The sequence below is a fragment of the Amblyraja radiata genome, chromosome 19 (genome assembly GCF_010909765.2).
Source record: "Amblyraja radiata isolate CabotCenter1 chromosome 19, sAmbRad1.1.pri, whole genome shotgun sequence".
NCBI lineage: Eukaryota > Metazoa > Chordata > Chondrichthyes > Rajiformes > Rajidae > Amblyraja > Amblyraja radiata.
Window position 1 is genome coordinate 506074 of NC_045974.1, and position 16737 is coordinate 522810.

At 45.1% G+C, this 16737-nt stretch overlaps 1 protein-coding gene across 3 annotated transcripts in view; it reads left to right on the forward strand.

Moving 5' to 3' along the window:
* Positions 1–16737, forward strand: part of dock4 (dedicator of cytokinesis 4) — a 259437-nt gene that overhangs the window by 202078 nt on the left and 40622 nt on the right. For all 3 annotated transcript variants that reach the window (XM_033037391.1, XM_033037392.1, XM_033037393.1), the window contains exons 36-37: positions 5274–5367; positions 6045–6193. In XM_033037391.1, coding sequence (XP_032893282.1) covers positions 5274–5367; positions 6045–6193 — 243 coding nt within the window. The remainder of the gene's footprint in view (positions 1–5273; positions 5368–6044; positions 6194–16737) is intronic.

Consider the following 16737-nt stretch of genomic DNA (forward strand, 5'->3'; position numbering starts at 1 on the left):
AACAAAAGCTTTTCACTGTACCTCGGTACACGTGACAATAAACTAAACTGAAGTGACAACCGCTGTATTGAATATTTACTCCAGCTCTGGACTGGCTGTTCTTTGATGATCTCACGGAAGGTGGATCTCAGTCCTGTTTTTCAAATTCCAGCACCAGTCTGAAGATCTTCTCAGCAAAGTAAGCAGGAACAAAAAATATGGCAAAGAGATACCCAGAGAGTGGGTCAGCATCTGTGGAGAGAGAAACAGAATTAACCATGAGGATTGATGACCTTTGATCAGCCTGCACGTGATCCATATCCCGTCATTCCCTGCATATCCATCTGCCTATCCAAACACTGTCTCCTAAACACCACTCTGGTACCTGCCTCCACCACCACCCCTGGCAGCATGTTCCAGGTACCCACCACAAAAAACAAACTTGTCCTCCACATCTCCTTTAAACTTTGCCCCTCTCACCTTAACCCTGTGCCCTCTAGTATTTGATATATTTCCATGCTGGTAAATGTCAATACTACATTGCTGTTGGAGACTTCTTCTTGTGTAAGGCGTGCACAGTCTAAAGTTGTAGGTCAACTTGTTCTATTTGTGCACGCCGGGTTGATTGCATTAGTCGAAACAGGGTGGACCACGTGAAGGTTGCAATCTCCCACCCCGCTGTTGTAGTGTAGATGCATGTCTATCCTGTTCACTTCTGGAGTCGCAATTGGAATTCCATGTATTTACCCATAATGGAAACTATATCCATTAATTTCTCAGTCACTAATTAGTAAGCCATAATTAATAATTGAATTTTAATTGATAATTATTAATGTTTGACGGGGCTGAAGGGCCTGTTTCCATACGGCATCTCTAATTAAATAAAACTAAATATATCACGGCCATTACAACCAGTAAAAAACTACTTATCTTTTCCCCCCCTTTCCCGACACACTGACCACAATTCACAACAATAACGGCATCGATTTTTGATGTTTCTTTAAATTTCAAATGACAATTTACACTTATACGTAGAATGTGTTTTTGATTCTTTGCTGGAGTATTTTTAGCATCATAGTCCCACAGCAAACCTCTTTGTGCTAATTTCCAGGAGTTTGAGGTTATATGGGCTGACCAGGATTTGGTCGGTTGAGAAGGATTGAAGTTTTAAATAATGTTCGGGATATCTTTCAGTTGAGGCAAGGAAATGCACAAATGGGGCATTTTTACACGGGGCAGAGTATTGAGTATAGAATTGGGATGGACACAAAATGCTGGAGTAACTCAGCAGGTCAGGCAGCATCTCTGGAGAGATGGAATGGATGACGTTTCGGGTTGAGACCCTTCAGACTAGACCCTAGACCCTAATCTGAAGAAGGGTCTCGACCCAAAACGGCATCCATTCCTTCTCTCCAGAGATGCTGCCTGTCCCGCTGAGTTACTGCAGTATTTTGTGTCTATCTTCGGTTTAAACCAGCATCTGTAGTTCCTTCTAACATAGAAGTTGGGATGATATGTTACCGTTGTACAAAACATTGGTGAGGAAATATTGTGTTCAGTTTTAGTTACCCTTCTACAGAAAGGTTGACATTCAGCTGGAGTGCAGAGAAGATTTACGAGGATGTTGCCAGGATTCGAGGGCTGAGCTACAGGGAGAGATTGGGCAGGATGGGACTTTATTCCTTGGAGTGCAGGAGGATGAGGGATGTTAGTAAAGAGGTGTATAAAATAATGAGGGGAATAGACAGGTTGAATGCACAGAGTCTTTTCCCCAGGAGTAGGGGAATTGAAAGCTACAGGACACAGTTTAAGGTGAGAGGGGAAAGATCTAATAGGAACCTGAGGGGCAACTATTCACTCAGTAAACAATGGGTATATGGTTTGAGCTTCCAGAGGAGGTAATAATAATAATAATAATAAATGTTATTTATGGGCGCTTTTCAAGAGTCTCAAGGACACCTTACAAAAATTGAGTATGTAGAGGAAAAACATGTAAGGGGAATGAAATAAATAGTAGAGACATGACTAGTACACAAAATAAAGACAGAATTCAATACAAAACACAGTATGAGGCAATTAATGCACAAATGAAAAGGGACGGGGGCATGGGGCTAAGGATAGGCAGAGGTGAAGAGATGGGTCTTGAGGCGGGACTGGAAGATGGTGAGGGACACGGAATTGCGGATCAGTTGGGGGAGGGAGTTCCAGAGCCTGGGAGCTGCCCTGGAGAAGGCTCTGTCCCCAAAACTGCGGAGGTTGGACTTGTGGATGGAGAGGAGACCGGCTGATGTGGATCTGAGGGACCGTGAGGGTTGGTAGGGGGAGAGGAGGTCAATGAGATATGGGGGGGCCAGATGGTGGAGGGCTTTGTAGGTGAGGATCAGGATTTTGTAGGTGATCCGGTGGGAGATGGGAAGCCAGTGAAGTTGTTTGAGGACTGGAGTGATGTGATGCCAGGATTTGGTATGGGTGATGAGTCGGGCGGCTGCGTTCTGGACCAGTTAGAGTCGGTTGATGTAGGTGGAGCTGATGCCAAGGAGAAGTGAGTTGCAATAGTCACTTGCAAGGTAGTTGAGGCGGCTACAATAACAACATGGAAAAGACAGTTGGACAAGTACATGGATGGGAAGGACAGAGGGATATGGGCTAAACTCAGGCAGATGGGACTTGTTTAGATGGGGCACCTTGGTCTGTGTGGACATGTGGTGCTGAAAGGTTTTGATGCTGTAAGGCTCTATCATTCTGTGACGTACTACGTTATGCAATTCTTCTATATGCTTTTACTGCATTTTTCAAGCGTAGTAATAATAATGAAACGTTTCATTGGGTCCAGTATATATTACATGTTTAATTATGTGTAGTGTTAGGGTGATCATTTAATGAAATGAAGGGATTGTAGCGAGTGTGCGTAGAGTGATACAGTGAAGGTTATAAATAGAAACATGATTCTGGCAGAGAGATCGTGGATGCGCATTCTCCCGGTGAGCTGTGCAGAAGGATCTGGTGAGCTGTGGCCAAACCCGGCAGCAGTCCCAGCTCAGCCGCCAGGACCGGGAACCACCCTGGTAACCGGCAACCCTGGTTGGCCATGTGGACCGGCTTGCCCACCCGGAGGATCCGGCTCACCCACCCGGAGCATCCGGCTCACCTGCTCTGGAACCAAACCATGCACCCAGCCCCTGCTAGCCCACCCAGCCCCCCCCGGACCGAGAATCACAGACCCCCGGTAAACCCGGCGTGCCGCCGCTGCCTGTAAGGGGAGCCACCGAGCCTGGCCCCTCTCGCCCATGGAGAGCAGGGAGGAGGGACCAGGGAGGAGGAGAGTGGGGACAATAGATGCAGGAGGAGGCCATTCGGCCCCTCGAGCCAGCACCGCCATTCAACGTGATCATGGCTAATCATCTCCAATCAGGAACCCGTTCCTGCCTTCTCCCCATATCCCCTGACCGCGATCTTTAAGAGCCCTATCTAGCTTTCTCTTGAAAGCATCCAGAGAACCGGCCTCCACCGCCCTCTGAGGCAGAGAATTCCAGATTCACAACTCTCTGGGTGAAAAGGTTGTTCCTCATCTCTGTTCTAAGTGGCTTACCCCTTATTCTTAAACTGTGGCCCCTGGTTCTGGACTCCCCCAACATCGGGAACATGTTTCCTGCCTCTAGAGTGTCCAATCCCTTAATAATCTTATATGTTTCAATAAGATTGCCTTTCATCCTTCTAAATTCCAGATTGGACAATCCCAGCCGCTCCATTCTCTCAGCATATGACAGTCCCGCCATTCCGGGAATTAACCTCATGAACCTATGCTGCACTTCCTCAATAGCAAAAATGTCCTTTCTCAAATTTGGAGACCAAAACTGCACACAATATTCCAGGTGTGGTCTCAATAGGGCCCTGTACAACTGCAGGAGGACCTCTTTGCTCCTATACTCAACTCCTCTTGTTATGAAGGCTTTCTTCACTGCCTGCTGTACCTGCATGCTTACTTTCAGTGACTGATGTACAAGGACCCCAGATCCCGTTGTACTTCCCCTTTTCCTAACTTGACACCATTCTGATAATAATCTGCCTTCCTGTTTTTGTCACCAAAGCGGATAACCTCACATTTATCCACATTAAACTGCATCTGCCATGCATCTGCCCACTCACCCAACTTGTCCAAGTCACTCTGCATCCTCATAGCATCTTCTTCACAGTTTACACTGCCACCCAGCTTTGTGTCATTTGCAAATTTGCTAATGTTACTTTGAATCCCTTCATCTAAATCATGAATGTATATTGTAAATAGCTGCGGTCCCAGCTGGGGTGCCTTGCGGTACCCCACTAGTCACTGCCTGCTATTCTGAAAGTGAATGGTCTGACACCTCTGCAGCGGAAAATGCTTCTCTGAATATTCTCAACAATAGTTTAATTTTGTCTTTTATATCAGTCTAGTTTATTGTCATGTGTACCGAGGTACAGTCTAAAGCTTTTTGTCGTGTGCTTTCCAGTCAGCGGAAAGACAATACATGATTACAATCGAGCCATTTACAGTGTACAGAAACATGATTAGTGCAAGGTGAAGCCAGAAAAGTCCAGTCAAGGATAGTCTGAGGGACATCGAAGATAGATAATAGTTCAGCACTGCTCTCTGGTTGTGGTAGGATGATTCAGTTGCCTGATAATGCCTACAATCAGAATTTGATGTTCTAGATTGTTCCCCGGATGAACTGTTGCCATACTTGTGTCAGAATGAAGTTATTGAAGTCTGTGGGAATGCACCAATGGCCATGAATTGTTTTCACTCTTTGACAATGTAAATATGTAGTCAGATATGAAAAGGAAGATCATTGTGATGTATCAATAGTTAACATAGAAACATAGAAAATAGGTGCAGGAGTAGAGGCCATTCAGCCCTTCGAGCCTGCACCGCCATTCAATATGATCATGGCTGATCATCCAACTCAGTATCCCGTACCTGCCTTCTCTCCATACCCCCTGATCCCTTTAGCCACAAGGGTCACATCTAACTCCCTCTTAAATATAGCCAATGAACTGGCCTCAACTACCTTCTGTGGCAGAGAATTCCAGAGATTCACCACTCTCTGTGAAAAATGTTTTTCTCATCTTGGTCCTTAACGACGTATCAATACTATAATTAAATTATATTTATTATTTCTAACAACAAATTAGACAGAAACTAAAACTAGCAGTGAAAGGAAGATTGTTTATTGGACTTTGTACATCCTAGTGTGTATAGTTTTTATTGGAGTTTACTAAATAAATGTGTTTGTAACTCATTTCACATTTATTTTCAGAATTTTTATAAGACAGAAATAAATAAAGAAGAAATGTACATCCGGTACATACATAAGCTGTATGATTTGCATTTAAAGGCGCAGAATTTTACAGGTATGTAATAGTTGAAGATTGAACATATTATCACTTCGCAATTTGTTCACAAGTTATAGTAACAGCCTCGAGATTAAAGGGGAAAAGTAATTATTTATTAATATGTTGGGCTCCAGCAGAAAATATTATTGCCACATAGATTAAATGTTACACAAGAAGTTCTGGCCTGTAGTTCTTACTTTTATTCTTGTCAAGGATGTCATATATATGAAGATAATTCTTATTTCCACTTATTATTTGCAACCCAGTTTTGGTTAAAAGTTACATTTTGTAATTTTGAATTACGTCAGAGATGATTTAACTCTCATTTGTATTTAAGCCATTGCAGATCCTTCCCTGAAACTGGTAACTTATCCAAAGCAAGATTGTTTAGAGATTTAATTTGTGCGGAGTAGGATACCGACTGTCCATCTGTCCACCCAACAGGCTTGACCGCTGGGGGGAGATGGAATCAGACACTGATCAGCAAGGTGCGAACAGATAGAGGTGGTTGCTCCCAGGGAATTAAATATAAAAGATTAATAAATTCCCCTACCTAACGGACTAAATATACATTGTCACCTTCATTAACTTTATTATCGTGAAACATTAAGCTCACATCTATGATCTAAAGAGATGTGTTTTTCTATTGTAATTGGCTGTTGTTGATGTGTGTTTGCCTTTGTTCCATGATGCAGAAGCTGCCTACACCCTGCTGTTGTACGATGAGCTCCTGGAGTGGTCAGAACGGCCGCTGCGAGAATTCCTTCACTACCCCATGCAAACAGAGTGGCAGCGCAAAGAGATCCTCCATCTCACCATCATCCAGAACTTTGACAAGGGCAAAGTAAGACCACAACTGCAACTGGAGTCTGTCCGCCCGAACGTCTGTGTCTGTCCATCCACCAGTCCTGTCCAACTGTCCATCAGGCTTTGACTGCCTGTCGTTGTGTGAAAACGTTGCTGCCTCCTGCAACCTGGCCCCCTCTCTGTATCCATTCCATCACCCTGACAGCCATTCTCTTATTTGCTTTAAACAAACCACCAAGTGCTGGAGTAACTCAGCGGGTCAGGCAGCATCTCGGACTTTAGTTTAATTTAGAGATGCAGCACGGAAACAGGCCCTTCGGCCCATCTATAACCCCACCAGGACCGTGCCAACCCACCGGGACCGTGCCAACCCACCGGGACCGTGCCAACCAGCAATCCACAAGGGACAATTTACGATTTACAGAAACTAATTAACCTACAAACCTGTATGTCTTTGGATTGTGGGAGGAAACCGGAGCACCCGGAGAAAACCCACGTGGTCACAGGGAGAACGTACAGAATGCTATTTGCTCTAAAACAGTTTCCACGAGAAGGCAAACTGCCTGATCCACTAAATTATGCCAGCACTTGGTGTTTTTTAATATATAAACCAGCGTCTGCAGTTCTGGGCTTCTCCATTTTCTGGTCGACAAAAAATGCTGGAGTTACTCAGCGGGACAGGCACCATCTCTGGAGAGAAGGAATGGGTGACGTTTCGGGTCGAGACCCTTCTTCAGACTGATGTCAGGGAGTGGATGGGACAGAGATAGAATGTAGTCGGAGACAGTAAGACTGGTGGGAGAACTGAGAAGGGGAGGGATGGAAAGAGAAGGAAAGCAAGGGCTATTTGAAGTTAGAGAAGTCAATGTTCATACCGCTGGGGTGTAAGCTGCCAAAGCGAAATATGAGGTGCTGTTCCTCCAATTTGCGCTGGGCCTCATTCTGACAATGGAGGAGGCCCAGGACAGAAAGGTCAGATTGGGAATGGGAGGGGGAGTTGAAGTGCTGGGCCACCGGGAGATCAGGAAGGTTAAGGCGTACTGAGAGGAAGTGTTCAGCGAAACGATCGCCGAGCCTGCGCTTGGTCTCTCATTTTCTGATCTGATACCGAGTTTCCTTCATTTGTCCTCGGCCTCTCATGCTCCTTCAGTAGGGTCCTTGTCCTTGTCCTTGTCCTTCAGTAGGATCTAGTTGGTGGGAAAATGCTAAAATACTTCTTCAGTATTTATTAATTAATTGCTTAATTGTGTGGCCTTAATTCAATTGCAGCTTTCGCATATTCTTAAATTTTTTTTTACGGGGGTGAAAACTGAGTTTTGCAAACTGATAATAAATGTATGCCTTTAGCATGGCATTTAAATGAAAATAAGTGTATGTGTGGCCTTGTGTAGGTGTTAAAGCAATTGTGGTCTGCAGAATGTCTCATTGTCCCTACACAGAGCCTGATAGTCTGACAAGGATGACTTGTCTTCTTCTTTCGTGTGGCGTGCACAGCCTAAAGTTGTTGGACAATTTGTTCTATTTGATCTTGTTTGTGCACGTCGAGTTGATTGCATTAGTCGAAACAGGGCGGACCACGTGAAGGTTGCAATCTTCCACCCCAATGACTTCTCTGTAGAATGCTCAGTCTGTCAATGTAACGGCCTCTCTGCTGCTACCCAATTTATGGCTACAGAATTGTACTACTTTCAAAAGCCAGAGGCATTAAATTATAATTAACTATTGCGGTAAGTGGAATATCCAGCGATAAATAGGATTTCAATTGAATACTTTGTTCCTTCAAGGGCTCAAATCTGTACCTATCGAAATGTCTAACTTTGTGTTTTGATTTTTGGTATTATTATTCATTGTTTGTGGAAAAATACTGAGTGCATTTTCTCACAAAGTGCGCTGTTTGATTGCTGTATGTATAACAGCAAGGCCCGATAAATTCCTTTGGTTATTCTATTCCGATGCCTTTGTATAGAGAAAGTATGTGATACTTGTTTATGTTATGAGAGCATCTTTATAATTTGAAATATCTTCCAGCAGGTGTAATTGTTGCATCTGTAATATTCTGAAGTCGTTTCTTTGACATTGGACAGAGCTCAATTATATTGATCCCATTTTGTCAATTGTTATTAACATAGAAACATAGAAAATAGGTGCAGGAGTAGGCCATTCGAGCCTGCACCGCCATTCAATATGATCATGGCTGATCATCCAACTCAGTATCCAACTCAGCCTTCTCTCCATACCCCCTGATCCCTTTAGCCACAAGGGCCACATCTAACTCCCTCTTAAATATAGCCAATGAACTGGCCTCAACTACCTTCTGTGGCAGAGAATTCCAGAGATTCACCACTCTCTGTGTGAAAAATGTTTTTCTCATCTCGGTCCTAAAGGATTTCCCCTTTATCCTTAAACTGTGACCCCTTGTCCTGGACTTCCCCAACATCGGGAACAATCTTCCTGCATCTAGCCTGTCCATCCCCTTAAGAATTTTGTACATTTCTATAAGATTCCCCCTCAATCTTCTAAATTCTAGCAAGTACAAGCCGAGTCTATCCAGTCTTTCTTCATATGAAAGTCCTGACATCCCAGGAATCAGTCTGGTGAACCTTCTCTGTACTCCCTCTATGGCAAGAATGTCTTTCCTCAGATTTGGAGACCAAAACTGTACACAATACTCCAGGTGTGGTCTCACCAAGACCCTGTACAACTGCAGTAGAACCTTCCTGCTCCTATACTCAAATCCTTTTGCTATGAAGTGGTTTGATTGGTATTGACAAACTAGCCAACGGAGGGAGAAAAGATAAATTGGTTAGATTTGTGGCTTTTTTGTTGGCTTTGTATGTTTTATATTTCTAAGGTTTGGACTTTGGAAAGAGCAACTATATATTTTTCTCAAGTTTCATTGGTGAATCAGTTGTTGCCCACATCACAAGGGCTGATAACATTTGCCGTGATCTTAATGTAATATGAAATGTGACTTTCTTCTGGCTAATGAACTAGTATTTGACTGCTGACATAAGTTAGCATGGTTGGTTAAACCCTTGGGAGGGGATCCAGCTAGATTGGCAACTCTGGCAGCATGGTGGTGCATCGGTAGAGTTGCTGCCTTTACAGCGCCGGACACCTGTCCAGTAAACTGAGTCTTCTTCTTGCGTATGGCGTTCACAGCCTAAAGTTGTAGGTCAACTTGTTCTATTTGATCTTGTCTGTGCACGCCGGGTTGATTGCATTGGTTAAAACAGGGTGGAGGTTACAATCTCCCACCCCAGTAAACTGAGTGATTGTGTGTTGGTGAATGAAGGAATGCTGACTGCTGAATGATAACAGCAAAACCAGTCGCTAGTGTTTGCAATTGTTGAAAATGTTCATGCACTGTATCTACTGCCTTCCTTAACAAGGACAAGAACTAAACGTAAATTGGGAAACAATATGAAGGAAGTGTATGGGCACCAAGTTGCAATGATGTGATAGGGGCTTTGAATTCTCCCTATTGGTCCAATGCTAGAGGTGGCTCGGACTAGATAACGAGTTTCTCTGTGATGGCGCTCCCACTGGCTGTGGGCAGGTGTCCACGGCTCCAGGTGTCCACGGCTCCAGGTGGCTCCAGGTGCCCACGGCTCCAGGTGTCCATGGCTGCAGGTGGCTCCAGGTGGCCACGGCTCCAGGTGCCCACGGCTCCAGGTGTCCACGGCTCCAGGTGGCTCCAGGTGGCCACGGCTCCAGGTGGCCACGGCTCCAGGTGGCCATGGCTCCAGGTATCCACGGCTCCAGGTGTCCACGGCTCCAGGTGGCTCCAGGTATCCACGGCTCCAGGTGTCCACGGCTCCAGGTGTGTCCCCTTCACCTTGTACCTGTCCTCTGGTCCTCGATTCCCCTACTCTGGGCAAGAGACTGTGCATCTACCCGATCTATTCCTCTCATGATTTTATACAGTGTCTTCAGAGGGCAATGTCTTCACACACTTGTCCAATAGGGAGTTCAATATCTTCACAGGAGAATCTGTGCCATCTCCAGCGTGTGTGAAACATAGAAACATAGAAAATAGGTGTAGGAGTAGGCCATTCAGCCCTTCGAGCCAGCACTGCCATTCAATACGATCATGGCTGATCATCCAAAATCTGTACCCCGTTCCTGCTTTCCCCCCGTATCCCTTGATTCTGTAAGCCCGAAGAGCTAAATCTAACTCTCTCTTGAAAACATCCAGTGAATTGGCTGTTTTGGCCGTGACCCTGCCTGGTGACAAGGCCGTGACCCTGCCTGGTGACAGGGCTGTGAGATCCCTGACATTGGGGCATTGGCTGCAGAGTGACCTGCCTCTATGCAGTAGTGGACAACAGTGTAAAAGATTCACAGGTTAGTGAATGAGGCCTGTAGATGACCAACACTGGAGATGTGGACACATTAGAAACATAGAACATAGAAATATAGAAATTAGGTGCAGGAGTAGGCCATTCGGCCCTTCGAGCCTGCACCGCCATTCAATATGATCATGGCTGATCATCCAACTCAGTATCCTGTACCTGCCTTCTCTCCATACCCTCTGATCCCCTTAGCCACAAGGGCCACATCTAACTCCCTCTTAAATATAGCCAATGAACTGGCCTCGACTACCCTCTGTGGCAGAGAGTTCCAGAGATTAACCACTCTCTGTGTGAAAAAAGTTCTTCTCATCTCGGTTTTAAAGGATTTCCCCCTTATCCTTAAGCAGTTCCCTTGTCCTGAACTTCCCCAACATCGGGAGCAATCTTCCTGCATCTAGCATGTCCAACCCCTTAAGAATTTTGTAAGTTTCTATAAGATCCCCTCTCAATCTCCTAAATTCTAGAGAGTATAAACCAAGTCTATCCAGTCTTTCTTCATAAGACAGTCCTGACATCCCAGGAATCAGTCTGGTGAACCTTCTCTGCACTCCCTCTATGGCAATAATGTCCTTCCTCAGATTTGGAGACCAAAACTATACGCAATACTCCAGGTGTGGTCTCACCAAGACCCTGTACAACTGCAGTAGAACCTCCCTGCTCCTATACTCAAATCCTTTTGCTATGAAAGCTAACATACCATTCGCTTTCTTCACTGCCTGCTGCACCTGCATGCCTACTTTCAATGACTGGTGTACCATGACACCCAGGTCTCGCTGCATCTCCCCTTTTCCTAGTCGGCCACCATTTAGATAATAGTCTGCTTTCCTGTTTTTGCCACCAAAATAGATAACCTCACATTTATCCACATTATACTGCATCTGCCAAACATTTGCCCACTCACCCAGCCTATCCAAGTCACCTTGCAGTCTCCTAGCATCCTCCTCACAGCTAACACTGCCCTCCAGCTTAGTGTCATCCGCAAACTTGGAGATATTGCCTTCAATTCCCTCATCCAGATCATTAATATATATTGTAAATAGCTGGGGTCCCAGCACTGAGCCTTGCGGTACCCCACTAGTCACTGCCTGCCATTGTGAAAAGGACCCGTTTACTCCTACTCTTTGCTTCCTGTTTGCCAGCCAGTTCTCTATCCACATCAATACTGAACCCCCAATGCCGTGTGCTTTAAGTTTGTATACTAATCTCTTATGTGGGACCTTGTCGAAAGCCTTCTGGAAGTCCAGATACACCACATCCACTGGTTCTCCCCTATCCACGCTACTAGTTACATCCTCGAAAAATTCTATAAGATTCGTCAGACATGATTTACCTTTTGTAAATCCATGCTGACTTTGTCCAATGATTTCACCACTTTCCAAATGTGCTGCTATCCCATCTTTAATAACTGACTCTAGCAGTTTCCCCACTACCGATGTTAGACTAACTGGTCTGTAATTCCCCGTTTTCTCTCTCCCTCCCTTCTTAAAAAGTGGGGTTACGTTTGCTACCCGCCAATCCTCAGGAACTACTCCAGAATCTAAAGAGTTTTGAAAGATTATTACTAATGCATCCACTATTTCTGGAGCTACTTCCTTAAGTACTCTGGGATGCAGCCTATCTGGCCCTGGGGATTTATCGGCCTTTAATCCATTCAATTTACCCAACACCACTTCCCAGCTAACCTGGATTTCACTCAATTCCTCCAACTCCTTTGACCCGCGGTCTCCTGCTATTTCCGGCAGATTATTTATGTCTTCCTTAGTGAAGACGGAACCAAAGTAGTTATTCAATTGGTCCGCCATATCCTTGTTCCCCATGATCAACTCACCTGTTTCTGACTGCAAGGGACCTACATTTGTTTTAACTAATCTCTTTCTTTTCACATATCTATAAAAACTTTTGCAGTCAGTTTTTATGTTCCCTGCCAGTTTTCTTTCATAATCTATTTTTCCTTTCCTAATTAAGCCCTTTGTCCTCCTCTGCTGGTCTCTGAATTTCTCCCAGTCCTCCGGTATGCTGCTTTTTCTGACTAATTTGTACGCATCATCCTTCGCTTTGATACTATCCCTGATTTCCCTTGTTATCCACGGATGTACTACCTTCCCTGATTTATTCTTTTGCCAAACTGGGATGAACAATTTTTGTAGTTCATCCATGCAGTCTTTAAATGTCTTCCATTGCATATCCACCGTCAACCCTTTTAGAATTAATTGCCAGTCAATCTTGGCCAATTCACGTCTCATACCCTCAAAGTTACCTTTCTTTAAGTTCAGAACCATTGTTCTGAATTAACAATGTCACTCTCCATCCTAATGAAGAACTCAACCATATTATGGTCACTCTTGCCCAAGGGGGCACGTACAACAAGACTGCTAACTAACTCAATTACTCAATACCCAGTCTAAAATAGCCTGCTCTCTCGTTGGTTCCTCTACATGTTGATTTAGATAACTATCCCGCATACATTCCAAGAAATCCTCTTCCTCAGCACCCCTGCCAATTTGATTCACCCAATCTATATGTAGATTGAAGTCACCCATTATAACTGTTCTGCCTTTGTCGCACGCATTTCTAATTTCCTGTTTGATACCATCTCCAACTTCACTACTACTGTTAGGTGGCCTGTACACAACACCCACCAGCGTTTTCTGCCCCTTAGTGTTTCGCAGCTCTACCCATACCGATTCCACATCCTGCAAACTAATGTCCTTCCTTTCCATTGCGTTAATCTCCTCTCTAATCAGCAATGCTACCCCACCTCCTTTTCCTTTCTCTCTATCCTTCCTGAATATTGAATATCCCTGGATGTTCAGCTCTCAGCCTTGGTCACCCTGGAGCCATGTCTCCGTGATCCCAACTATATCATAGTCATTAATAGCTATCTGCACATTCAACTCAACCACCTTATTACGAATGCTCCTTGCATTGAGACACAAAGCCTTCAGGCTTGTTTTTACAACACTCTTACCCCTTATACAATTATGTTGAAAAGTGGCCCTTTCTGATTTTTGCCCTGTTTTTGTCTGCCTGCCACTTTTACTTTTCACCTTGCTACCTATTGCTTCTACCCTCATTTTACACCCCTCTGTCTCTACGCTCACACATTTAAGATACCCTTTCCCTTTAACTCCATCCTCCACTATCCCATTCATTTTGCAGTTTCCTGCCCGTGCTTCTGGAGATATCAGTTGCAGCAGAAAATTCAAAACAAGTTTCCAAAAAGCTCTTTGGGGAATATTCTGCCTTGCCTTTCAAACCTCTTTGCTGCTGGTTCTCATTGTGGAGCCTGGTTGTAGATCAGTGAGTAATACACACACAATGCTGTGGGTAATGGCATGCACGTTGTGAGGTGTCGCTGTGTCTGGGTGTAATCATTCACACACAAGGCTCTCTAGCTTCTGACTCAAATACAGCTGTACAATGGGGACAGATCGTGGCACTGCTGGGATCTAATGCCAGGAGGTGGGAGGAGTCGTCAAGTCCACCTTCGGGGCAAAGCAGATGGATGAGCAAAGTGCGGCAGCCCCAGATGACTTTTATCATAAGACAATAATGCCCACAGGAGCAGAATTAGGACATTCAGCCCATCGTGTCTGCGATCATGGCTGATCTATCTCTTCCTCTCAACCCCATTCTCCTGCCTTGTCCCTGTTCCCTTTGTCCCTTTACTAATCAAGCCTTACTAATTAACCCTTTCCTGTCAGGATGTGGAGAGGATTATTCCACTAGTGGGAGAGTCTAGGACTAGAGGGCACAGCCTCAGAATTAAAGGACGTTCTTTTAGGAAGGAGATGAGGAGACATTTCTTTAATCAGAGGGTGGTGAATCTGTGGAATTTTTTACCACAGACGGCTGTGGAGGCCAAGTCAATGGATATTTTTTAGGCAAAGATGAATAGATTCTTGATCAGTATGGGTGTCAGAGGTTATGGGGAGAAGGCAGGAGAATGGGGTTAGGAGGGAGAGATAGATCAGCCATGATTGAATGGGGGAATAGACTTGATGGGCCGAATGGTCTAATTCTGCTCCTATCATTTATGACCTTATGATAGTCAGCTGCCTGCTTCACCTGTGACACCTACACTGGGTATGTGGGGCATTACAAGGCCAGGAGAAATCCTCGATGTTAACGTCACAGCTGCTGTGAAAGTTACCCCGACCCACAACTGTTCTCCTTCAGCAACAATAATGTGTAACTTGGGGAATCGTCAAACGGAAGATGAAGTACAATAAATGTAAACCTTGAATGGACATGTTTGATTAGGATGAAGACACAAGGAACTGCAGATGCTGGTTTACAAAAAGTGACACAAAGTGCTGGAGTAACTCAGCAGGTCAGGCAGTATCTGTGGATAACATGGATAGGTGACGTTTCACAGAGTGCTGGAGTAACTCAGCGGGTCAGGCAGCATCTGTGGAGAACATGGATAGGTGACGTTTCACAGAGTGCTGGAGTAACTCAGCGGGTCAGGCAGCATCTCTGGAGAACATGGATAGGTGACGTTTCACAGAGTGCCGGAGTAACTCAGCGGGTCAGGCAGCATCTCTGGAAAACATGGATAGGTGACGTTTCGAGTTGAGTCCCTTCAGATATGTATTCGGGGGGGGGGAAGAGAAAGCTGGAAGAGAGGTGGGGGTAGGACAAAGCCTGGCGAGTGATAGGTGGATGCAGGTGAGGGAGGGTTGATTGGCAGAAGGGGAGAAATTAGTGCAAATCCAGGTGAGGCACAGGGAAATGTGGAGGGGGGGGGGGGTGGGGGGGGGGGGGGGGGAGGTTTGTATGTAGGTTAGTTACTGAAAATTGGAGAATTGTGTTCATCCTGCTTGGGTGTAAGCTACCCAATTATAATATGAGTTGCAATTCCTCTAATTTCAGTGTGGCCTCACTCTGACAATGGAGGAGGCCCAAGACGGAAAGGTCAGTGTTGGAATGGGAAGGGGGGTTAAAGTGTGTGGCAACCGGGAGATCCAGCAGGCCTTGGCGGACTGAGCGCAAGTGTTCAGTGAAATGCTCGCCAAATCTATGTTTGGTCTCGCCGATGTACAATTACACTCTTGTAGCCCTGTAGTGGTAAATGACTTCATGTCATTTGTCAGCTCACTGAATCACTGAAGCCACTTTGTCAAGGGACAAGTGTTTTTGTGGTGTTGGTTATAGAATTGCTAGTGATCATGGTTGACTTCAGTGGGGGCATTGGGAGTGGTCATAGAAACATAGAAAATAGGTACAGGAGTAGGCCATTCGGCCCTTTGAGCCAGCACCGCCATTCAATATGATCATGGCTGATCATCCAAAATCAGTGTCCCGTTCCTGCTTTTTCCCCATATCCCTTGATTCTGTTAGCCCTAAGCCTAAGAGCTAAATCTAACTCTCTGTTGAAAACATCCAGTGAATCGGCCTCCACTGCCTTCTGTGGCAGAGAATTCCACAGATTCACAACTCTCTGGATGAAAAAGATTTTCCTCATAGCACACGAGAGTGAACCATGCTTGACCCGAGCTCTGGCAAAGTGTGCTGCAGGATCTGCCAAGGCAAAGCATGGAACACAACAGTAAAGCTGCCACTGAATAATGCATCCCACACTTGCTGGTAGCATGGCCCAAGTGTCTGTGAAACATGGCCAATCCATCTTGGCAATGGAACACATTGCAGCAGCTGCAGGACACACGTCAGTCAGGGAACCTGCACTGCTTCCACCCAGTTTGGTACACACAGAGACTATTAGTTTCTTCTCTAAAAGTAGATTGTAAATGTGAAATAAAAGTAAATTATCCTCAGCAGCATCAGTGATGGTAGAAACAAGGTGTATGAAGGAACTGCAGCTGCTGGGTTAAACCAAAGATATACACAAAAAGTTGGAGTAACTCAGCAGGTCAGGCAGCTTCTCAGTCTGAAGAAGGGTCTGGACCCGAAACGCCACCCATTCCTTCTCTCCAGAGATAATAGACAATAGGTGCAGGAGTAGGCCATTTAGCCCTTCGAGCCAGCACCACCATTCAATGTGATCATGGCTGATCATCCCCAATCAGTACCCCGTTCCTGCCTTCTCCCCATATCCCCTGACTCCATTATCTTTAAGAGCCCTATCTAGCTCTCTCTTGAAAGTATCCAGAGAACCTGCCTCCACCGCCCTCTGAGGCAGAGAATTCCACAGACACAACTCTCTGTGAGAAAAAGTGTTTCCTCATCTCCGTTCTAAATGGCATACCCCTTATTCTTAAACTGT